This window comes from Alligator mississippiensis, chromosome 14 (assembly GCF_030867095.1).
Source record: "Alligator mississippiensis isolate rAllMis1 chromosome 14, rAllMis1, whole genome shotgun sequence".
Classification (NCBI taxonomy): Eukaryota; Metazoa; Chordata; order Crocodylia; family Alligatoridae; genus Alligator; species Alligator mississippiensis.
In genome coordinates, this window is record NC_081837.1 from 33,097,410 (window position 1) to 33,121,798 (window position 24,389).

At 45.5% G+C, this 24,389-nt stretch overlaps 1 protein-coding gene and 1 long non-coding RNA gene across 4 annotated transcripts in view; both read right to left on the minus strand.

Moving 5' to 3' along the window:
• The window catches only part of KLHL12 (kelch like family member 12), a 41,944-nt gene that overhangs the window by 14,993 nt on the left and 2,562 nt on the right, over positions 1 to 24,389 (minus strand). For 2 of the 3 annotated variants that reach the window (XM_006277980.4, XM_019492496.2), the window contains exons 3-6: positions 18,992 to 19,145; positions 17,363 to 17,580; positions 2,642 to 2,791; positions 200 to 314 (exon numbers count right to left, since the gene is read on the minus strand). In XM_006277980.4, the coding sequence (XP_006278042.1) occupies positions 200 to 314; positions 2,642 to 2,791; positions 17,363 to 17,580; positions 18,992 to 19,145 (637 nt within the window). Of the gene's footprint in view, positions 1 to 199; positions 315 to 2,641; positions 2,792 to 17,362; positions 17,581 to 18,991; positions 19,146 to 21,171; positions 21,239 to 24,389 lie in introns of all 3 variants that reach the window. The other variant, XM_059717430.1, reaches the window with a different exon arrangement.
• Positions 9,201 to 17,356, minus strand: LOC102576102 (uncharacterized). The gene is made up of 3 exons (XR_002091766.2): positions 12,022 to 17,356; positions 11,355 to 11,474; positions 9,201 to 10,236 (listed from the first exon to the last, which is right to left on the minus strand). It is a non-coding gene; the product is annotated as an uncharacterized LOC102576102 (long non-coding RNA).

A 24,389-nucleotide genomic window follows, 5' to 3' on the forward strand; every position in this document is an offset into this window, starting at 1 on the left:
AGGTCGTTCCCTTCGGATTTCAGTTTCCTTCCCTGTACACTGGGAATAAGTACCTGCTTCCCTTGGGTTTGTGAAAGGTAACCTGTTAGTGCTTGAAAGTTTCCTGATAGTGTTAGTTAGAAGTTATTGGGGAACATCTATTATACTGCACCTGGCAATATCACCCATCCTTCTCCGAGTCCTCGTCTTTGTTACTCACCTAGACGTGCCCTGGTTCTGGGTCCCTGCATCTGGCTCCGGAGCTCTGGCCTTAGGTGGAATTTCTTAGCTTCATCTACAAGGTCTCTGCACTGCAAACTGCATCGAATAAAAGGCTGGGGAAAAAACACAAGTGTGATGTATGTATGATTTATTTGCAGTTCCCCAGAGATAACAATTTTAGAACAAGCTCCATGGGATTTCAGTGGCACGAAACTGATTTGCATGACAGGCTAATAGAGAAGGTGGCCAATGCCACAGATGAATAAGGGCAAAAGGCTTCTTGGAGTTGGATTTCAGCTGAGGAATCAATAAATTCAGAGTAAGGCAGGCATACTTCCTTGATTCCCTGAACAGCACCAGATACTGCAGGTTCCCTAACGTACATTACCAAACTAAATTAAACTAAGGGAAATGGTGTTTAAACAGCTCATGTATGTTTTTGTTGAGGCTTAGCCCTGCGGCATCCAAGCTGATTTAAAATCAGTTTCATTATATGGCTACAGCCAGTCTCATGTGCACCTGGCCCTGGACTAAATCTCGTCTCCCCTCTCTTGACTTAAGAACCTTAAATATACAGTTGTTTGCAACTTCCATTCTTTTGGCAGAGGGACTGGATGTTATTCTCCTGAATGGCCTTTGCTCAATGTCAAGGGGTCAGCCCCCTCTGGGCAGCACATGATACTATTAATTTCTGCACCAGACTGTAAATTGGTTTTCAAAGAAGTGCTTTTTTTAGCGCCCGTGAAGGCAGCACAAAATCCAGAGAATACATCATGGAGACAACAGGCCGGTGCCTGCAACTAAGCCTCAGACCTAGCCTGGAAGGACCACCTCAAACAGTGGGAAAGCTGAGACTTGGCCGACAGCACCAGCCTGCTACTAATGTAACCACACTGGTTCAGAAACAATGCAGTTAAATTGGCACCACTCCCCCTATGGAGGCTCAGATTTCACTGTTTAGGGTGGATTGCATCAATCTGACTTGAGTCCAAACCTCAAAAAGCTAAATGAATAGAGGTAGTGAGCCAAGTTAATCTGAAGTCAGGCAGAAGTCAGGGCAGGGTAACACCTTAAAAACTGGTTCAGAGGGATGAACTTTCATAGGTGACGGGCCATTGTCTACAGAAGCACGTGCATCTCTGAACCAATTAGTCTCTAAGGAAGTCATCCTTCCCTGCCTTTTGACAACGATACATATATTTCAGCCACCCTTAAACCTTTTTAAGAAAATCTGTACAAGGGGGCTGTGATGCTTTAGAATAATCTTCAGCTTAATCAGTCATTTCTAAGTGTAGAAAAGCCTGAAAGATCAGCATTCAGCTCCTGCCAGTTGGCAGGAACTCAATAACCAGGGAACTTGAACTGATCACATTTAAATCAGTGCTGTAGCAAGTGATAGATCCTGTATCTCTTTACCACACCCCAAGTGGACTATAAAGATGATTTCCTTTTGGTACATAAGTTTCCATCGCAAAGGCTATGCTATTTTATTTTGACCACCACCACACACCAGCGTTTACACCTGCCGAACTCTCAGTTGACTTGAGGAGGGCAACACAGAGGCCTGAACTCTGCATGGGCCCAACATCACTGGCTCTACCAACCTGCTGATTTTGGATGCTTTTCCACCTTCCATTCATCTCTGCATCCCTTTCTTCTTTTCTCATGTAGCTCCCTCCCTTTGGATCTCTCCTCTGTTGTGAGATCGTGCCCTCCTCAGCTACCCCTAGTGTAGCCAGGTACTTGCTAGAAAACTAGTAGCTTCTCATCAGAAAAAAATTGCCATGTGATATAATGGCCTGGGGCAGAATTTCCATGCCAGAGGGTTTTACTCCAACAGCATTATTTATGGCTATATCACAGAGCAAGGACAGCATGGTCCATAATGACTGAACAAAGGCTATACAATGTTACCAGTTCTGTTTTTGATAAAGTATGAGTTTCAAAATACCTCTACGGCAAAATCCCAAAGCATGTATTTGTTTTCCCAACCTTCGCTTCATCCATTTTTTCCTCAGACAATCTCCAACAATCTGTTAATCAATGTGAAGGGACTATTACATCTCTGGGCTGGCTAATATTTATTGCTAAACAGTAGACAAACACTTTCCAAAAGTGCCAAGCAGCCCATGCTGCAAGCAACTGAACCCTTCCATTGCCTGGGTCTTCCTTCCAATTGAAGGGCCTGATGTGTGTGTTTAGAGACTTGATTCTTACACTGTTACAGGAAACCGTTCCCTGCTCCTGATGAGAGTAGTGAAAAATGGCACCTCCAACAGACTTGGGTACCATGGTTTACAGGCCATCCCTGAAAAGAATCAGGAGAGAAAGGGACCCTAATGTCTTCTATACAAGGCAACTGAACTACGAGATGCAAAGGCACAATAAAAATACTGACTGTTATCTCATCTATACCACAAGATTGTTGTGCTGTTGATACCTCGGTGTCTATGACGTCTGTGATGTAGCGAGGGGTGAGAAGTGGCATGCGCACATACTGCAGCAATTCTGGCAGAGAGGCTTCTCGCTCCTTTTTCGAGTGCTTCACCCAATTTATAACTGCCTCAAAAACGGGTTCTTCAGAATCCACCTAAAAAGAAAACTGATCAGACTTCAGAGAGACTGTGCATGAGCAACCCTGGGACTTCAGCCTGTTGATTCTGCTTCTCAGTTAGCAAAGAGGCTGAATGTTTTAAGATTCACATTTTTAAGAGGGTTTGGATTAATTATATCTATAGAAGACACCCTGAAATTCCCTTAATTTTTTTTTTCCTAAAGTGCCACGTTTTCTTCCTTTTATGACATCTCCTCTAAGAGACTGTCGGAGCTTTTCAGAGCCTTTAAAATTTAACCAACTTACTCTTATCAACCCTCCGCTGTTTAGGCAGTCTATCCTGAAGTTCTTTAGGTCACATCCTGGTGGGTTATCTGCATTGCTTAGAAACTTCATTGCACATGCTTCAGACCTCTACAGCGGGGGGATGTTACAGTGCAACTCTTACTCCTCCTTGACATCCATATTGATCTAGCTCTTCCCACTTAAAGGCATCTTCAGACACCTATCCCTCATTGACATGTATTTACTCACTCAACTGAAATCTGCTGCAAAGCCTCAAGCACTTTGGCCAACCTTCAAAAATCTAATTCTTCCATTGCTGGCAGCTGTAGGACATGTTCACTGCAGCAACTCAAGAGAGCCCACGGATAATGAAGGCTTCAGTCTGGTACGGGGGCTAAGCAAGAACCAGCCATGGGATGCAAACAGTCACATTCCTACTAGCATAACCAGTATTTCACTCCATCCACATGAACAGCACCATCTGAAAAGATAGCTCCACCTTCAGGGCTTTGGGTTCTGGATCTCAGTTAGGACTTACCACATCAATAAGGGCAAGGTAGATGTTAGGATCCGAGTAAACTTTACAGTGGATTCCATTTCCCTCCAATAATAGCCAGATGAGGGGAGCTGATCAGTAATCCTAGAGCCGGGAATAGTGCTGGTGGTAAAGACAGGCCACAGTTCTAACCAGGACAACTCAGGATGAGGACACATATGACAATCAAACTGTTCCTGAATGCCATGGGTTGTGAATGAGTTCCCAACTGGCATGGGTCACAGGTGTTTGTATGCACAGTGCCCTAGTATTGCAGGCAGAGTGGTCACCTTTTAGGTGCTGAAGTGCTGTGGCTCCAACACCAGGATGGGGAGTGAGCAACCAGCTTAGCACACCTCCCAGTAGGTGAGTTGGAGGGATTACTTGTACCTAGGCTTTGGAAGTCCCAGGGTGGAGGGGGGGGGGGGTGACCTGTGTCTGGGGACATTTTCACTTTGTTGGTTTCCTTTGCTTCCTAAACATGAGTTCAAAAACTTCAATAGCCGAGAACTGATCAAAATGCAGTGTGCTTGCCTGACTTGGGATGGCAGTGATGAGAGGGGTGGGAGGGTACTTGGACACACACTTTTGGTTTCCCAGGGACCGGGGTGGGGGCATGAGGAGTTAGGCAGTGAGTTCACAGCTAGTCATTAGAAAGATACTTTGTTCAGGAAAAGTTATGCCAACAAAAGGGAAAAAAGGAAGGCAGCAGGGCGGCGGTATATGACAGCAGACAGCTGTGCAGTGGGAGAGAGTGATGCAGTGTGAGATGTCTGGAGGACCAACCACATCCATGTCATAGGATGCTTGGTGCTCACAGGTAACAATGAACTGGTGCCCTGTGAACTAGCTCAAAAGCAGTACCTGATTTTCCAGGTACAATTTTGAACCACTCCAGGTGATTTTAAACTTGTTTAATCAGCTGGTAGGTCTGTCCGTTTCAGGTTGAATCTGCTTTTAAATAGGTCTAAGTGTTACATGTGTCCATGTCCTCATACAGTATAGGTCTAAGGGGTGAAAGGAACTTTCTATGCAAAAAGTCTTTCTGTAAAGATAGGAGGTATCCAACCAAAGTATATCCAAAAACAATTTTTTTCTTCCTATCTCTAACTCAGTGGACCTTTATCAAAGACAGAGGGCAAAGTCTGTATACATACACAAGCTGTTGACCTAGAAGCAATGGCCATAAACTGTTAGAGGATGGTTTCAGGTTGGATATAAAGAACTGCTTTACAGGAAGGGTGACCAGAATCTGGAATAGACTTCCCAAGGAAGTGGTGCAGTCCCCAACCTTGGAAGTCTTCAAGAGGAGACTAGACAAACACCTTGCCGGGATCATTTGATCACAGCAGTATTCCTGCCCAGAGCAGGGGAGCTGGACTCGATCTTTCAAGGTCCCTTCCAGCCCTTCATTTCTGTGATTCTATGACCTGTCACTCAAAGGAAAGCATCTATGAAACAGATAAGCAAGGAGCATTTGAAAAAGAAGAGATTATGCTCTTTCATGTTTTTGAGATGGAGGTTTATAGATTTATAGATGCTAGGGTCGGAAGGGACCTCAATAGATCATCGAGTCCGACCCCCTGCATAAGCAGGAAAGAGTGCTGGGTCTAGATGACCCCAGTTAGATACTCATCTAACCTCCTCTTGAAGACCCCCAGGGTAGGGGAGAGCACCACCTCCCTTGGGAGCCCGTTCCAGACCTTGGCCACTCGAACTGTGAAGAAGTTCTTCCTAATGTCCAATCTAAATCTGCTCTCTGCTAGCTTGTGGCCATTATTTCTTGTAACCCCCGGGGGCGCCTTGGTGAATAAATACTCACCTATTCCCCTTCTGTGCCCCCGTGATGAACTTATAGGCAGCCACAAGGTCGCCTCTCAACCTTCTCTTGCGGAGGCTGAAAAGGTCCAGTTTCTCTAGTCTCTCCTCGTAGGGCTTGGTCTTCAGGTCCTTAACCATACAAGTGGCCCTTCTCTGGACCCTCTCCAGGTTATCCACATCCTTCTTGAAGTGTGGCGCCCAGAATTGCACGCAGTACTCCAACTGCGGTCTGACCAGCGCCCGATAGAGGGGAAGTATCACCTCCTTGGACCTATTCGTCATACATCTGCTGATGCACGATAAAGTGCCATTAGCTTTTCTGATGGTTTCGTCACACTGCCGACTCATGTTCATCTTGGAGTCCACTGGGACTCCAAGATCCCTTTCCACTTCCGTGCCACCCAGCAGGTCATTCCCTAGGCTGTAGGTGTGCTGGACATTTTTCCTCCCTAGGTGCAGCACTTTGCATTTCTCCTTGTTGAACTGCATTCTGTTGGTTTCTGCCCATTTGTTCAACCTGTCCAGGTCTGCTTGCAGCTGTTCCCTGCCCTCCGGCGTGTCCACTTCTCCCCATTTACTTCAGCTCCCTCTAAAGTTTGTACTATGCCAGCATCATCTTTTCCTTGGAATACCAGCTACACTGAAATAATACCTGGTAAAAGTGCTAAATGCTACAGGACACTTCAATCTGTGGAAACAAACAATGCTGGTATTTATATAGTGTCCTCATGGTAAGAAACAACTTCTGAAACGAGGCTTGTAGCAGCATCATAACCTCAATGCATGAGCTAGTAAAACTCCTCTCCACAAACGGGCTGTTGCCCCCATCTCCACAATGCATTTTCTATTGCCAGAAACAGAGAGAGCACCAGCTTGACAAACAATAAAAGCAGAAAGGATAAAAGGCAGCATGACAAGCACATGCACATTGACAAACTTAGCCTGGAAGAGAAGGAGTTGGGTCATCTAGCAAAAGACTTACAATTTTCAGACCCATGCAATCTGATTCTGTGAACTTTAAAATGTTTCTTTACTGTTTAATTAGTTACCAAAAGATATGAGGGGAGGGGGGGTTATTGTTTTGTTCTGTTTTGTTTTTAAAGGAAGGGTCATTTTCAAAGCTTTTCAGATCTGGCAGTCCCAAATTCATTTTGAGGAAAGCCAAATAAAAAGTTCATTTGGACTGGTCAGGATTTCTTGATTTGTATTCAAAGAATCAGAGAGAAGTCGGGCTGGAAGGGACTTCCAGAGGTCATCTAGTCCATCTCCCTGCCTGCACATATTTATACTGTAAAGATATCATACAAGAGGTATATTTTACTCAGGTCTGAAAACAACTCACAGTAAACGTATGCAGTATTTAAAATAAAAATGAATATAATGTTAGCAAATTTGTTCAGCAGTGAATCTCATCATTTTTGACAACAAAGTTGCTCTTTGGTATAAACCATCGAATAGTTTCAACGTACACCATATTTACTTCCATTTTATAGGCTCTGTGCAAATATGGAACACAATTCACAAAATCAGAGCATACACACGGATATAGTACCTCATTAAGTGCTAACAATATTCTTTCAACTGTATGAGAGACGAGAGTACAGACAGGGACTCGGGATATGAATAACATACATTTTAGCTGCTCAAAAGGAGAGCTGCAACTGGGGTGTGCACATCTGCTGCTACACTGCAACCATTACATACGCACCATCCTGTACCAGTGCAAATGAGTTAAACTGTTCCAATTAGGACCTGAATGAAGCAGAGTTAGAGAGGATTTGCTACATTCGCATCACTACAGAATTATGCAGATATAACAGCAGCATCATAAGACAGTGGTTCCCAAATGGGGGGTCACAACATCAGCAGATGGGGTCACAGGGGTGGGAGGCCATGCTCAGGAAATGGGATCATGCTAAGGAAATGTCTGGGAAGCACTGTCATAAGAGGTTATATTTTTTATACCGATACAATTGTTACATCTATGTATATCGAAGACACTGATTAACATTTCGGGCTTAAGGAGAAACTCCGGGTCACTAGTGTCTTGACCCAGCAGATCTGTACGTGTATCATACAAACACACAGCAGTCCAAATCCAACCCAAAGTGCTCACCATTCCTCAGTCCAGGTGAGGACACATGTAACAAGGGGGGCAGAGAAAGCCTCCACCACAGTAGCTGAGTCTCTAGAATCGCCTAAGACTTCCTGAGCACACAGGAAAGAGCCAACTAGACAGCCACAAAGGCGACCCCCAATGCTCTCACTAACTCACGTGCCGCGGAGGCAGGTCAGATTCACTCCAAACGCAGGAAGCGGAAGATGGAGCCTTACCAGGTGGTGACTGTGCAAGTCCTCTGTGCACAGCTACGGTGGCTTCAGTCTCAGGAGTGCTGCTCTAGGCAGAGGCTGTGGGCCTTCCCTGGCTTTCTCAGCTGCACGTGCCAACTAGCTCACAGCTCACTGGAGGTGCAAGTCAACATAAGTAGTTGAGGAAAGCAAATGGAAGCACACCCACAATCTTTCATGTTGATGTTGTTGCACACCAACATGGCAGAGGAAGATGACAACGTAAAGCACATCACAGACTCCAAAATGATGCGAGAACAACTCCAAATCATGGAATGGTGTTTCTGGTCAAGGCAGACAAGCAGCAATGGATGGGAGGGCATTATCCTGTCCACCTGGGACAATAAGCAATGGTGGATGAAGTCCCATAGGTCCTGAACCACCTTCATGGAAATCTGCACTAGTGCTTAATCAGGGACGAGGGCTCTCCAGATCAGTTTGGCATGGGGAAGTCCATGGCAGATTTGGCAGTGCAGGATGTGTATCTGGTGCTGAAGGAAGTGCTGGGAACACCATTTATCTACCTTGGCAACCCTCAGGTGGCTGCAGCTGTGGCTGGTTTCAGCCCTATGGGGTTCTCAACCGCACTGGGGCCATTCACAGCACACACATTTCCATCCTAGGTCCTGCACAACGAAATGGATGACAGCAAGCACAAGGGTTTCTTTTCCATGGCGTCATGGGGTGTTGTGGACTCCGAAGGACAGTTCAGAGATGTGACTGTTGATTGACTGGGTAATGTTCCAATGCCAAGGTATTCCACAACTCCAGCCTCCTGGCTGGGATGCAGCAAAGGGACTTTGCACACAAGGTTCCCAGAATCAAGGCTGGGGGTGCGATTTCTTCCCTTCTAATTGGGGACCCAGGATACCTGCTCCAACCCTGGCTCATGAAGCCCTGCACAAGCCACTTGGATGCCCACTGAAATCTCTTTAACCAGTGCCTCAGCAGCTTCCACATGACTGGAGTGCACTCCGGGTGCCTTAAGGCTCCCTGGGAGACGCTGGGTATCTGGCTGGATGTCACAAAGCCCATCATGCCCCACACAGTTTTCTCTGCCTGCACCCTTCGTAAAATTTGTGAGACCAAGGAGGGAGTTTTCCCATGAGGCCTGGGCAGAGGAAGTATGGTAACTGGAGAGTTGCCAGTTTGTCAGGACTTCCATACACTCAAGGGTCAGCAACCGCCAGGACATGCTTGTGTCCTGATGGCTTTACTTCCAATCCCAGAGACTCGAGACGCAAGACGGGGATGGAAGGGGGGGGGAGGACGGGAAAGGACGGGACTTGAGAATGGGCACATTTTCTGCTTTTCTCCTAACCACGAAGCCAATAAACCATATGATCATGATAGTACTCATGCAGTGTGCTTAACGCTTGGAGCTTAGATGCCTAGACTTCCAGGGCCAGGGGGCAAGATGAGGGGCTGCAGTCAAGTGGGAAGTAAGGACACAACTTGTTTTGGGGAAAAACAATAAGAACTTTTATTAAACATGCAGTGCAAAGTAGTTCATCTCTTATCACGAGAACAAAACCCACTTCAAACAACAAAATTTAACAAACTGAAGGCGGCTCATGGACAGCAGCCACACTGGTCACTTTTCCCCAGGGTAGTGGGGTAGTCAGTACTGAGGGACCATGGCTTCACAATCAAGGAGTTGAATGAACCGGACTGGGCTGAGGCATCCCCACTAATGCACACTGCTGCTACCGCAGTGGTGCAGGAAGGCTGAGGCCTGCTCAAAGTGCCTGGAAAGAACAGTGTCCTGCCACTGGATTGCTGCGTGTAAGAACTGGTTTCTCTTGCCCTAGGAAAGGAGAGCTGCACTGGTCACCGTAGGTCATGGAAAACAGAAGGGATGCCAGGGAATGCTGCTGCCACCAGCAATGGGAAGGTGTCAGCAGCTGCTGAGTGATGCAGCACGGACAGCATCCAGGATGCTCTCTGTGTGCATCTTGATGGAAGCTGCCAGCTGGGGTTCTCATCCCCTACTGAATGTTCTCTGGCAGGGCATGTGGTGTGCCACATGCCCCTGGGCTTGGAACACTGACATGCACCTGGCCTGGGCTTCTAAATCAGGCAGGCACAGTCAAAATTCGAATTACACTTTCACTCTTTGGGGTGGGAATGGGGGCTTTGCAAAAAAATTAAACCAGTTGATTAACAAGTCCACCTAAGTAAAGGAGCAATCTGATCGGAGACCCACCCAGGTTATGGTTTTCAAATCTTACAGGGGGGGTTCTTCTCTCTCATGGGGGGGGGGGTACTCAGCTGAGATCCGCCTTAATTAGCACCCTGGGCACAGTGCTGCTGGAATTATTCCATGAGCCCCCTCCACTCATCTACAGCAGCAGCCCTTGGCTGGGAGGTTGACAAGGGCTGTTAACATCTTCAGTTTTGTTTTAAGCTGGCTGCCTCCAGTGCTGGGCTACCCTTTTGTGCTGCAGCCTTGAGCTGCTGTTGGGTCCAGGGGAGGCTGTAAGTGCTGGCCCTAGAAAAAAGATCAGAGGAACAGGCATTCATTGCAAACTCCTGACTATAGAGATACAGATGAAGACCTCCCAACACCAATTGTAGGGGCTGCCTGCTGGCTCTCATTCCTGGCTGCCAGGACTAAGTTCATGATGCCACATGCTCCCTCTGACCAGCCTGTGTGCTGGTACCTTTTCCCACTAACCCTTCTCTTTGAACCTTTCAAGGGCAAGCACTGTGGAGTGAGATGTGCAGCACTTCCTGGGGTAGCCTCTCACTGTCCATACTTGGTTTCACTTACCATTGCAAAAGTGCTACTTTTTCCCCTGCTACCTCCCTGGCAAGACTGACCGTGGACCAGAAGATGCTGTTCTACATGGCACAGGACATCCCATCCCTCTATGCTGTTTCCCTACCTGAGAATGATTGTTGGGCAATTCCCTCGAGTGAAAAGAGTTTAAATAGAAGAGAACCAGCCTTTTTCAACATGAGGTCTAGACTATCAGGCTACCTGCAACTGGTACCAGTATCTTTTGTGGGGCAACTGGGTTGAGATTAAAGTACCCATCGACCTAGCTCTGGAGTAGTGCTCTGCTAAGGGATCTCTTCCCCTACCCATGCCCACCCATAGGGTCAGACCCACTGCCACAGACCACTGTAGTTCAAGGGTCTCACTGCATGGCTTGCCTGCTCCCCAGTCTACTGCTGTGTCCCAGACAATGTTGCCTTATGCCTTGCCAATTGGGTAGCCAGCGCTCAGATTGAGCAGCCCCAGGCACCTTCTTCACCCACTCTAGACGTCACTAATGAAGGACTGCTCTGGGGAATTTGTTCACATCAATGGGAAGCATAAATATTTAAACATCCACATGGTCTCCACCCCTACCCCCAGTCCTCAAGAAGTGTCCAAGGACTGTCAACCTGTCTACCACTGCCAGGAATATGAAACCTATGAGACAGAGGAGGAAGGTGGTGGGGAGGAGGGGCAGGGTTGTGCACTGAAATGGTCATTCACCACACAGGATTTCCCTGCTCACCTTGACTCCCCTTCCCTCCTGCTTGCTACTAAGTAATAACATAAGGCTGCAAATCTCACTAATCAGTAATTTACATTTCCCCATTTAAGATTCTACTTACATGCCTGCCAGGAGACTGGTGGAGAGGAGCAGAAGAGTGGTCTCTTGTCCTGAAGAGATCCCATGGTGAACAGCAGAATGTTCCCAACTTGTGAGTGGCAGGTATGTGGGGATGGGAGAGCTGCAAGCAAAAAGGGGGTGGGTTGGTATTTGGGGCGGGGGCCAAGACTGCCCCAACACTCCCCCTTCTACTCTCACCCTTGTCTGGGCCTTTATCTGAATTCCTGAATATTCAGTCAACAGTGTGTGTGGGGGGTGGGATGGGAGGGGAAGGCTGGTTATCAGCATACAGCATGGATAAGATGTGAAGTGGGCTATAACACTAAACAGGTCACTTAAAGGCTCTCTCAAAAAGTGAGCCACTGCATAACATGCAATTAAAGTTGCAGAATGGCTTGCAGTGGGACCCTTTGTTAACACACTGCCCCCAAAGGGGAAATTGAGACACAGTTTGCAGGTTCACAGGGGAACTGAGACAGCCATGGTAGCTGCAAAATTCACCTCCCTCCCCACCCAGTCATACTGGCCCTGTATTTTACAATGTACCATGGCATCATAGTGGGTCACCAAAATCTTTTAGGGACAGATGGCACCAGGGCTCCTTGGCACGTGTCTCAGCCACTGGTAGCAGGGCAGTGGGAAGAAAACTGCAAAGCTGCTGTGGGTACCTGAGACTGTGCTGCAGAGTGCGAAGGGGATGGCAAAGCAATAAGCAGCTGTGTGCTGGGGAGACTTTGCCAAGTCTTAGGGTGATGCTGAGGGGATGGAGTTGGCCCACTCTGTGTTGATCTTGTCCTCGCTGTCCCATGCAGGAGTGAGGTAGGGTTCCATTTCCTTACCCAAAAGTAGTGTGGGTGAATCCTGCTGTGCACCTTAGCTTCTCTGGTCCCTTGGTAATGGCAGACCAGTGGCAGGGGTTGACTCCCCATCTTCATCATCATCTTAGTTGGCACTGGAGTGCATGTGGTTGGCCACAACCAGGGTGTAACAGGGCTGAATGGAGTAATTCCCCAGCAGAGTCCACAGCAGCTCCTCGTGATATGTAGTGGTGATCTGACAGGTGCCAGAAACACAACTGGCATCTCGTCCCCTCCTGTAACTCAACTTGGAGATCGTGGTCTTGACCTTGTGCTGCAGCAAGTCCTAGCAGGGTCCCCAAGCTGTCATCTGCACAACGATGCCCTCATACATGGCCCAACTACGGTGGCTTGACTGGAGTGCCCACTAGTTTTCTTCATTGTCCCAAATGGTGAGCAGGTAAAACAAATCTTCCTGTCTTCAGCTGTTGGTGCACCTGACATCATGCTGGAGCAGACACTGTGATATCGAAATGGGTTGAAGCAGGTGTTCCTCAAAACAGTGCTGAAATTGTCACTGACTACGGCAAGCGCTATGGCAAGCTGCTAGCCACAACAAGCTGCCAGGCAGCAGCCCAAGGAATGGGAGTGTGCCTTCATGAGCAGTGGAGGGTTGGCAGCAGTAATGTTCCCACCCTTGTTCCCAAGTAGGGGACATGAAATGGGGAGAAAGACCAAATGTAACTGCTGGCCCTAAGGGCAGTAGAGTTCAACCTGTGTCCCAGAGCAGCCACTTGCAGGTGTGGGGGAGGTGAAGAGTACTGCACTGTAGGCTGCCCAAAGGGCCATGTCACAGAACACTTGGCATGTGCATGTAACATGGAACAAATCAAAATCCAACAGGTCAAAAGAAAACCTGATTTTTCCATGTATACTTTTGAACCATTCCCGCTGACTTTACACTGGTTTAATTGGCAGGTAAGTTTGTCCACTTTGGGTTTAAACCACATTTGGAACAGGCTAATTATTATGCATGTCTAACCTCTCCTTTTACTTCTCCCAAACAGATCTATACAGTAGGAAACAGTACAGGAAAGTCACTATGCAGCATGGAGACCCTAGCAGCAGTGACAGTGTGGCGTGGAGCTGGGGCAGAGCTACCTGCTGCCCACATGCCCTGGGCAGGGGCATGCAGGCACTGGATCACAGCTCTGTCCTGGCTCTGGACCACACTGTCATTGCTGCAAGATCGTAGCCCCAGAGCAGCTCACCACCCAACTGCACACCCTGCCAGCACTGCTGGGGCCGGTCTCCATGGAAACCCAGGACCCATGCTGTCACGGCAATGCTGCTGATGGGGTCTCCATGGAAACCGGCCATAGCAACACGGGCAGGGGCTGCTGGAAAATGGAGTCTGATCCCTGGCCGGATCTGCCATTGTGCTCCATGTGCTGTGCTCTGGGGGGAGACAGGATAGAACAGCCCAAGCAGCATCTAACTGTGTAAGGTGGGGAGGGAAAGAAGTGAGAAGCAGAGACTGAGAGGAAAGGGTGCAGGAAGGCTGCAAGGAGAAGTGGGTAGGGCAGAGGACAAAGGGGCCATCTTGACTCCTCCACCCCTGCTTTCCCTGCTATAGCAGTGGGGGGTGAGGGATTCAAGACAACCCTCCAATACTTGGATTCTATACCTGGAAAATTATAACCAATTTATAGATTTTCCATCTATAGAATCTAGTTATTGGGGGTTGTCTTCTATTCAGGCTCATCTTATATTTGAGTAACTATAGTATTTAAATTGTGACTTCACATCTACAGTTCAAAGGATACTGTTAAAGACAAACAAATATTACTGTATTAGAAAACAAACAAGTAACTTATAGACACATAGCTCTCATCATCATAAATACTATAAGCTGCAACTTCTCTATGACACTTTACAACTCTGTCTGTTCAGGCTTGTGTGTTCTTGGTGGAGATCAGGACGTTCTGGATCTTCAAAGGCAATGCGGGCACTATTGCTATCTAACACCCCACTCTACAAACACCAGGAGAAAGCATGTAGCTGTTCAGTACTTCATACAGATGAAAGTCAATGCCTTTTGCATGCATTAGCAAAAGTAGTGCAAGTAATAGGAAAGAAGAAAGGACTGCTGGAAAATTTTATTTTAATTTCATATTTTATGGGTTTGGATGGGAATTCTCCGAGACAACCTATATGTCACTAAGTAAAGTTAAACATATAACGGGATAGAAAGAGATACTTTGGTAGGTAGAGTCTTCCAGCTCATATGTCTGGTAAGTTATCAAGTCTAGCCAGAAGCTTCCCCCACCCCACCACTGACTAGCACTGTGCAGCAGTGAATTAAATAGGTTAATTATGCAGTTTACATCAATTTACATTTGCCACATCGTAATTTCAAGCAGTCTCTTATGCTTGCATTTTTGGGCAAAGATATCTACCAGCTCACTTCAAGTCAGCATTTTAGAATTCTCTCTCATTTCTCATCTTTCTCTTTCTTTTGTAAACTCAGTAAGCGTAGCCTCTCTCATCCCTCCCTGTACTTCCCCATTCTAAACATTTTGTACTTATTACTGATCTTTGCTGGATTTGTGATGTGCAAAACTGAATGAGGTCAGGACATGTCAACACATTTCTTCTTTTAGTGGGTCTTAAACCCCTGCATAGCATCTTAACTGAGGTGACACCCACATTTGTTTCTACTGCCTACCAAAGACATCACAACTAGTTTGGAACCCAGCAACACGTAAGATAATGGTCACTGAATGGAAGAGTTCAGGCCATATGCACATTTCTCTACACTGAACTTAATTTCCCATTGTGTGGCTCATTTTCTTTGCATGGGTGGTCCTTCTGGAGCCTCATAAACCTCTCTTCATTGCTGACTAACCAAACCCACTATGTCACTACTGACTGGCCTGCCACAGTAACCTCACCTCTTCAAATCACTACACTGTAGCATGCCATAGTGCTGCACATACCCAGAGCTGGCTCCTCATGGCTTCACTTTACTTCCTTTCTCAAGCTGGCTTTTTATCTGCTACAGGACTTTACTTCTTATTTTGCTCATGAGAAATTTACTAAAGCCTTAAAGCCCAACAGGATACCAGCAGTTCTTTGGATTCTTTTTTTTCCCCAGAATTCTCTAAGTAAGTAAAACAGGGCATAAACACCTCTAATATTACTGAAAAATGTTGGTTTGTCTCTATAATTTTAAGCTTCTCTAAATGTGTCTAATAAATTTCTTTGACTACTTTTTCCAGTACTGAAGTAAAATTCAACTCTTTCAGGTTCCCTCTTAGCACTTTTATAATAACATTAGCCATCCTACTGTTTACTAACACTTTAGGTCCTTACAGTGCTATCCTGTACTCCTGACTTAACCTGAGAAGCTAATTTGTACTCTCTCATAAGAGTGAAGGCAAGTCTGTGAGAGAGAAAGAATCAGAGCTCTCTCAACCATCCTCCTTTCCTTACTAATATTCCTCATGTGGTTGTATAAATCTCAGCAAGGGGAATGCACTAGGACTAACACGCACCCTCCTCTTAATCCACTTCCCATCTTTGTCTGAACTGCTCTTTTTATTTCACTTATATGGATCATAAAAAAATTGAATCTGATTTCATATACAACAATATTGCAAGAGCTGGTATAGCACAAAGGCCTAAACATCCACAAATTGCTTTCAGGGGCATGTCTGTATTGCACAATGCACTGGCACATGGAGATATCAGAGCTATCTTTGAACAAGCTTGCCTCTGACACCCAAGTTATCTAGCTACAGATCACTAAATTTACCCTGTCAACTAATTTGTTTATGGCTAACTTAGGTATCTCTATGTTGCATCACAATCTGATGAGGATACTCCCACCATCCTGCGTAAACACAATTCAAAAAACGCTTTTTCTATTCTGGAATGTTTTTCTTTAGTTCTCATTAAGAAATCTACTTTCCCACAAGACTTGCCTGAAATCTAGTAAATAATTGGTTCCAAGTAGTGCTCTCTCTAGAAACAAAGCATGGCTCCCCTATATTGTACTGCTTTTCACCATTTCCAAAGGTAGGAGAATTTAACGTTTATGGGGATTATACATTATACCCATAGTGCTGCTGACCAACATGAGAAATTAAATCCTGTACAATATATATTACTAACATGCAAACACTGGGCACCAATGCAACCTGTCTCCATGATTCTGAAAGCTTCTTTAAAGAATAAAGCAAAGAGGGAATGCTCTGAGAACAGGAACCTCTGAGGGGTTATTAGCTGTGATAGACTTCTTCGCAAATAAGCCATCTAACAGGAAACTCTCTGCCATCTGGAAAGCCCACCTATCTGTGAGTCCTCCCCTCAAATCAGATGTAAGCAACAGGGGAGGGAGACAACAGAAAAGAATCTAAACTTCAAATCAGAAGAGTATATAGCCCCAGGAAAAGCTAGCTTAACACAGATCCCAAAATGCAGCTGGATTAAGAACCTGCAATTAATCCAAATAATTAGTTTATTACTGATATCTAGAGAATAGCAAAGACAAATTATAGGATTTGTACATTGATCTCAGAGCAAATTAAACCAGCTGCACAAGCATCTGTGATGCTATGAAGGGACTTCCCTTCAGGTTATGTTCCATCCCCGAGGAAAGGGAAAGCAAAACAGAGCAAGATATGGCTTGGCTGTACAGAATCAAGTAGAAAAAGTAAGAATGGAGCCTACAATCACTATCCATTTGCCATCACTGGATGCTTCTGTCTTCACTAGAGGTTTTAACCCATTGGTTACCAAGCACTAGGAAAAACCTAGGTCAGCTAGAATTCAAACAGAAACAGCCTACGGCTACTGTACTTGCCATGCTGCCTGTCACCAGTTTGGGTCCATTTTGCAGAACTGCAGTTAATGATTACCACAGTGACAAATGGGAAAGCAGGGCTTCATTCTCCATGTTGCACTAGCTTTCTAATGACAGAAATATTCCTGCAGAGGGGAAACTGTAATCTACACATCAGCTTCAGACTATGCAGCTGATAATGGCAAGAAGCAGATGTCAGGACACCATTCAGACTCAGAAGGCCTTTCCAAGAGCATAACTAGGCAACCAAAGACAGCTGAGGAATCATGGCTCTATCTTTGATTTGATTAGTTCAAGCATTTTGCTTTCATTGATTTATACTGGAACAGTCCCTTTGACTTTTACCTGAATTTCATCACATTTGATGAGCTTTTCTACCTCTTCCTGGTTTAAAAGGATAAACTCTTCATGCTGAACCACCTCTGGGAAATGTTTCTGGCTGAAGACCTCTGCAGCCTGCATCAGATCAACACAGTTGTGTGTCTCAGCAAAATCCCGAATGCCCAAACAGTTTGATGGATCCAGCTGGCTTTCCAAAAACTCACAACAAGCTTGCTTCACACCTATAAAGGAATAAAATAAAAGTGAGCAAACTCCTACATTTCTCTCCAGTCACTGTCTTGGAAAAACAAGTTCTAATCTATTTTAAAAAAACCCCCAAAAAACAAAAACAAAACAAAAAACCCAACCTAGGAATCGCATTTAAAAACAAAATATATGTGGAAATAACATTTCTTCAAGAAGCAGGAAAACAAAGCAGCAAGCAGCACATTTATGACACTAACTATGACACTAACTATTGTATGTACATTAGAGGTGCACTGATACATTGGTGGCATATTGGATCAGCACTGACAAAAGGAAAATTAACATTGTTGGCAATTGGCTTTTTTTGGCCCGTGTAGCCAATAATGTCACCAATAAATGCCATGTGCATGTGTGCAGCTGAAGTATGCATGCAGCCAAGACTGCAGCTGGGCAACTTGGAGGGGAGCGTCCAGCTGGTAAGTCTGTTGGGGGGGGGGGGGGGGGTATAGGGCCAATCAAGGTCCCCATGGTGAGGGAGGGAGTGGGGCAGGTGCTGCCCAACCAGGGCAATGAATAGACCCCAGCGGCAGGGGTGGCCACAGGTGGGCTACAGCTACCCCAAAATTTGCCGTAGCTATCCCTCCCAGCACCACCGCCTTCCCCAAGCACAATCCCAGCCCAGCCCCACCAGGGAATAGCTGGCATAGCCCCTGGCCCCGAGTGCACAGCCCGCCCTCACCTGGCACACAAATCCAGAGGGCACATGCCTCCCATGGGGGTGTGAGCTGTGACAGGGAGCTGCTCACCCCCAGATGAGCCGCCCTCAGCTCCACCCCACAACCTGTGCCAGGGGCCCATTCACTACCCCGGCTGGCAGCATGTGCCCCTGCCCCACTCCCTCCCTCAATGTGGGGGCCTCAGTCAGCACCCCCTAATGCTCCTTCTCTCTCCCATGCACCTCCTCCCCCCGCAACAGACTTACCAGCCAAATGCTGCTCTCCAAGCTGCTGGGTTGCGTATCAACTGACATGGCTGGTTAATAATCAGCCATCAGTATTGGACAAGAAAATCTTTATTGGTGCACCCCTAATTTACACATTTGAAATGACATTAATAAAAATTTAAAAAAAAGACTCAAAAAGGAGTCTCACCCTATAAGTGACCTGAGAAAGAGATATGCCTGGAACAATAATTTGTTTTATTATAATACTTCACTTCCACAAGGGTGAACCCCTCTATCAATAAGAAAGAAATGCACAAATATGAACTTTAGCAAGCAATTATCAAATAGTTTAAATACACAGAGACAGGAGCCTGGAAACAGCACAGCAACCTATAAATTTTCTGCCATACACAATCTCTCTTTTATTTATAGAAGGCTACACTTCCCAAAGGTCTAAATGGCAGCTATAGTCCAATTTGCATGGGTATATGCTTTGTAATTACCTTTCAGCTGAAGGAGACATGCTGCTGGGAGCAATTCCTGGACATTTTCTACTGTCACATGAACTGTTTCTGTATATACAAAGTCCAGGAGGATTTCCATAGTTGAGGCTGTCAACCCTTGTATATCCACATAGGGTTTATCTTTCTCTGAAAGCTGCAAATTAGAAGGAGATGACAATGGTTTTCAAAGGCTGCCTGAAAAAACAATGCTGCTGCTGACTAGGATCTGAAAATATGACCCTTCAAAGGCTGCAGTAGTGCTCTGCCTTTTTAGTGCATATAAAAAGGGAAAACGAGTAAGAGGAGGGAATTTCCTTAGAGCAGGGCTTAGAAACCTATGGTCAGAGCTGTTCATATTGCTAATTACAACATGAGCTTCCCTTGTAAAAGATTAAATTAAACTATTTGTTATGAATGGATAAAGTAAATTCAATGAGGAAAGGAAACTAATACTTGCAAGGAAGCTGCGAAACTAGAAAAAGCAAGAGACTTTAGTAGTGAAAGAAATTAAACCAATGATGGCATTTCCATGGAAACGCTGACATGGGAGCAGCCATGGAAGAGAGAGAGAATGGGATTGAATTTGTTCTGTGGTAAGTGAGAAACACTTACTGTAGAGAAGGCATAAAAGTCAAGAGCAATATAGAAAGCAGAAGGAAGGGAGTGAACTACCAAGTCCACTGACATTAGAAATATGTTTCAGAGTTTGAGGCAGAAGGGCCCATCAGATCAGCCTGGCCTCCTGTGTATCAAAGGCCATTAATTTCACCAAGTTACCTTATATTGAGTTCAAGAACCTGGGTAAGACTAAAGTATCTCATTTCTGCAAAAATTAAACTGTTGTGTGTTACAAGGAGAAAACAGGACAGACCAAGATGCCACCAGTACCCCTTCAAAGGTACAGACCGAGATGCCAAAAACCCCTTCAAAGGTAGGATAGTGATCAGATGAGATGCATCCAGACGATTCTAGGAGGCAACCACAACTCTTGCCAGAGAAGACAGTGAGAAATACCCAGTTTAGTTGGGAGAAAAGGAATGAAAACTTAACAGATGCCAACAAATTGGAAGCTGCAGAGTGGAATATACCTAGATGATATACACCTTCATCCTGTATTCCAAAAGTGTGAGAGTTGAGGCAGGATGCTGCTGCAAGAGAGGTATCAAGCATCGCTGCCAACAGCCCCTACTGCATTATGTCCCATGCTTTGCATGAAACAGGGCTTTCCCCAAGAGGCCAGCCCACGGCTCTGGAACCACCACCATCACCACTTATTTTTTGTGCATTGCTTTCACTGATCCAAACACTGGGTACAACACATACATTAGAAACCCCCCTCTAGTTTCACTTTGCAGAGAGGAACAGAGAAAAACTGCCATATGACAGATGCAAGTCATGTGCCTTAAGGCCCTGCTGGCCAGCATTCAAACTCTAGCAGACATCCTCATGAAAACCGGAACAGAATCAGAAGTTTATTTTCAGGAGAAGGATGTTTCTACACATTCTCCTAGGGAAGCAAAACAGTTCCTAGAGAGTATTATTAAATAGAGTACAGGCAACCTGCACTTAACACTGTTTCACTTAGTGCTATTTCGCTATAATGCTCATTTGAAATTGATACCTGATTTCACTCAGTGCTCAGGCAGGGTTGGGCAAAATGTGGCCCACCAGGCCATTCTATCCAGCCCACGGGGCCCCTAAATATTAATCTTCTAAATTTTTTATCTGGCCCTGGCTGCCTATCGTGCAGCATTCAATGGCTTGCCAAAACTCAGTAAGCAGCTCTCTGCCCAAAATAATTGCCCACCCCTGGCTCGGTGACTTTTGTTATAACACTCGCGGTCGTCATCTTGGATCACTAAAAACAACTGTGGTCGCCATCTTGAATCATCAAATACTTTTGGTTTCGCTTAACACTCGGTGTTTCAGGAACCAATTAAGAGTGCTAAGTGGGGGTCACCTGTACTTTATCTTCATTGAACTATCTAGTTTTTCAGGAGTGGAGACAGTGATCAGCTCTTAAAGCATCCTTAGAAGCTATAATAAGCCCTTCAGAAACAAGCACAGAAATCCCGGGGCAAAACCAAAAGTGGGGATATATTTGCTGAAATGACTTTTCAGTTTTCATTGCAAGTAACAATTCTACAAGGAAAACTGAAGAGTTAGTTCAGTTCCCTTACTCTATGCAAAGAAAGGCAGTTGTCAACAGCCAGGGATTCAGCAGGCGATCAATAGCTTCTCTGCCTCCTGGAAAAACAGAAAGGGAAATAAATGAACATTAACACAGGATTCAAAAAAAAAAAATTAAAGTAAACATTAAACTCAAAAGAGGGTGAAGGATGGAAATGTCACAGAGGCATAGTAATTGCATTTAGACAGTTCTCCATGGTGGCGAATTACTGACAACTAGTGCAGAGCTCAGACAAGAGCGACCCAAGGTATGACCTGATTATTAGCATTCAACACAGAACAGCCCAAGTTTAAGTAGATATTGCAGACTAGAAACTCATGTTGTGAGCAAGCAAAGAAATTCCCAACTTTCCAAGAGTTGAAAAGCTGAATTCACAGATCAGTTGGAACCTGACAGGGCTGAGCCATAAATTTAAAAAAAGATTTTTTTTTTTTTATTTTTTTTAGAAGAAATTTTTTTCGTGTTCCAGGTCAAATTAGCCAGATCAGACAAATCAGTTCCAAATCTTTTGAACTGTTCAAGACTTATACGTGGCCCTACAACAAGAAAGTATTCTCCACCCCAAACTTTTCAGCCTGGCACTTCAGATGCTTGCAAATCTTTTGGCAGGCCTCCTACATGCAAGCCCAAGCCTGGAGACTTAAGATTTGGATGCCCCCAAGTTTTGTTTGCCCTCAGCTGTATGGCTGCAGGAGCAAGCCAGGGAGGAATCTTCCATTTCCATAAAGTTGGCATGTAGCTGAAATCCTCCTGCTGGAGGCTGGCCAATGGGAAGCTAACTATGAGGCTCTCAAAGGGAGTCCTGTCCACAAGCAGACAAGGGTGCACCCTCCACTACACAGTGGCATTTAATTGTATTACATTGGTCAGGGTAGTTCCTTTGCCACCATCATGGTCATGGTATTTCCTCTGCCAGGTAAGTATAAACTGGAAGTGATTATGCTACGACCTCAAACTTGTAACCTCTGAGCTGTCAACCATGCACCTTAGCACCACCCCAACCCCTAGCACTTCCCTAGGACACTCGCAAGTTGTGATTGTAATTAATATACAAAGTACTTTAGGGGTGGGCAATTATTTTGGGCAGGGGGCCACTTACTGAGTTTCGGCAAGCCATCAAGGGCCGCATGACAGGTAGCCCAGGGCAGATTAAAATACATTTTCTAAATTTTTAGGGGCCCTGAGGGCCAGATAGAATGGCCTGGCGGGTCGCATCCGGCCCTTGGGCTGCATTTTGCCCACCCCAACTTAGATGAAAGCCCTTGTTATGCCAGTTAATCTACTTCATAATCAGTCACACTGAGTTCTCTCAGATGACTGGAGAGACATAACTAAAAACCTAAGTTACGGAGAGACAACGGGTTTTTCATGGCCCGCTCACAGCGCACAGATTCTGTGCGCATTTTGCCATGGTCCCATCCCTTACTACTACCTCACTACTGCTTTCTTTGCCCTGCCCATCACTGTTGATTGGCACCTTCACTTAGTCTACCTCACTACCAATTTTTTTTTTCCGGTTGATTTCATGGGAAATCATGGCCAGTGCCGGATTTCCCAGCAATTGCAGCAATCATGGACAACACTGTTTTTCATGGTTTCAGTGAAATCTGCAAAACCACTATTTAGAGTTGTATCTAGGGACCTACCTATCAGCACACAAAACCAGAGCTGACTGAAACAGTTACCATACATAACCCCTGTTACCTGATCAGTGAATTTGCTATCACCACTCATAGCTTAGGGTTTAGCAAGCATCTCTCTTGGAGGAAGTTCTTCCATAAACACACGGTACTGGCAGATCTTACTTGGCAGGCCTCTGAGATTGGGGTTCCAAACAGAAAAGCAAAACTCTTAAGATGAACAAAGAACATGTAAAACCTTTAAGTGACACAGAAGGACAAAAGAAGAGCCAAGGGTCAGAAGCACCTTTCAGTCCTTGAAACAGCTATAAACAACTATTATCACAGGCACTAAAATTTGGAGATTTAAAGGCAGCACACACAGGAGTAAAAACTGACAATCACAACCTAATTCCTAGCACACACAAATCACTGCCCCTGTTCCCCTTTATTGGGGCTCTCAATTAGGCCCCCAGGATTTGAGATGCTATGTACATTGCTAGATGTGATCCCTTTGGTCACATGCACTGAGAAAGAGCTAGGGGCTAAAGTGGAGAGAGTCTATGTCCATGCCTCAGCTGCTGGTAGATGGAGAACTTCAGTCTGTGCAGATATAAAGCCTAAACTTTCAACAATCAAACTCACTTCATTGTTTCCTTTATGTTCTCTATACCCATCAATACAAACATACTTCATAAAAGCCATTTCAGTTTTTGTAGGAATAACAAAGCAAAATTATAAATCATGAAGACCAAAAAATACAGGGTAAATATAAGCAGGTCCAAAAAAAGCTTCTAGAAACTAACAATCATTTACCCATTAGGACTAGGTAAGAGAAAAATATGGCATATGTCCAGAAAAGCAGACCTCTAGCTGGTAGCTTTGTTCACTGGCTAAGATTAGGAAAACCAGTATCTCCAGAAAGATTTCAGGTAGACTGCCTGAATCTCCAGTTGCTCATGCCTCTTCTCTCCCTAGTAATTGAGAAGTTACTAGGAAACCAAAGTTATCTTTTGCACTTCTGTGGAAGAAGCCACAAAGATCATTTAAAAAAAACCAAAACAATTTTATGATCTTTTCCTTTACCTTCTCTACTTTTTCCCTATTTGCTACCACATCAAGTCTGAATCAGTCACCCATAGCTTTAGATTTACCCATCTGAATCAATGTTAGCTGTAGCTCTGCCAAAGTCATTTTACTACTTAGAACAGGGATGGGGAAAATGGCAGATCCAGCCAACAGCTGGACTCCATTTCCCAGCAGCCTCTGCCAACAAGAGGCCAGGGTTTCCATAGAGACCGGCCCCAGCAGCACTGGCAGGGTGCATGGGCTGGGCAGGGAGGCTGCTGGGGCCAGTCTCCATAGAAACCCTGGCCCCACGCTGTCATGGCCCTGCTGCTCCTAGGGTCTCCATGGAAACCAGTTGCAGCAATGTGGCCAGGGGCTCCTAGGAAATGGAGTCTGCTGCAGGCCTGATCTAGCCCGGACTTTGCCCGTCCCCGACCTGGAACAAGAACATGTCTTTAGTGTAAACTGCAAATATCAAACTCACCCAGCCCTGTGGGCCAGATGAGTAAAGCAGGGCTGG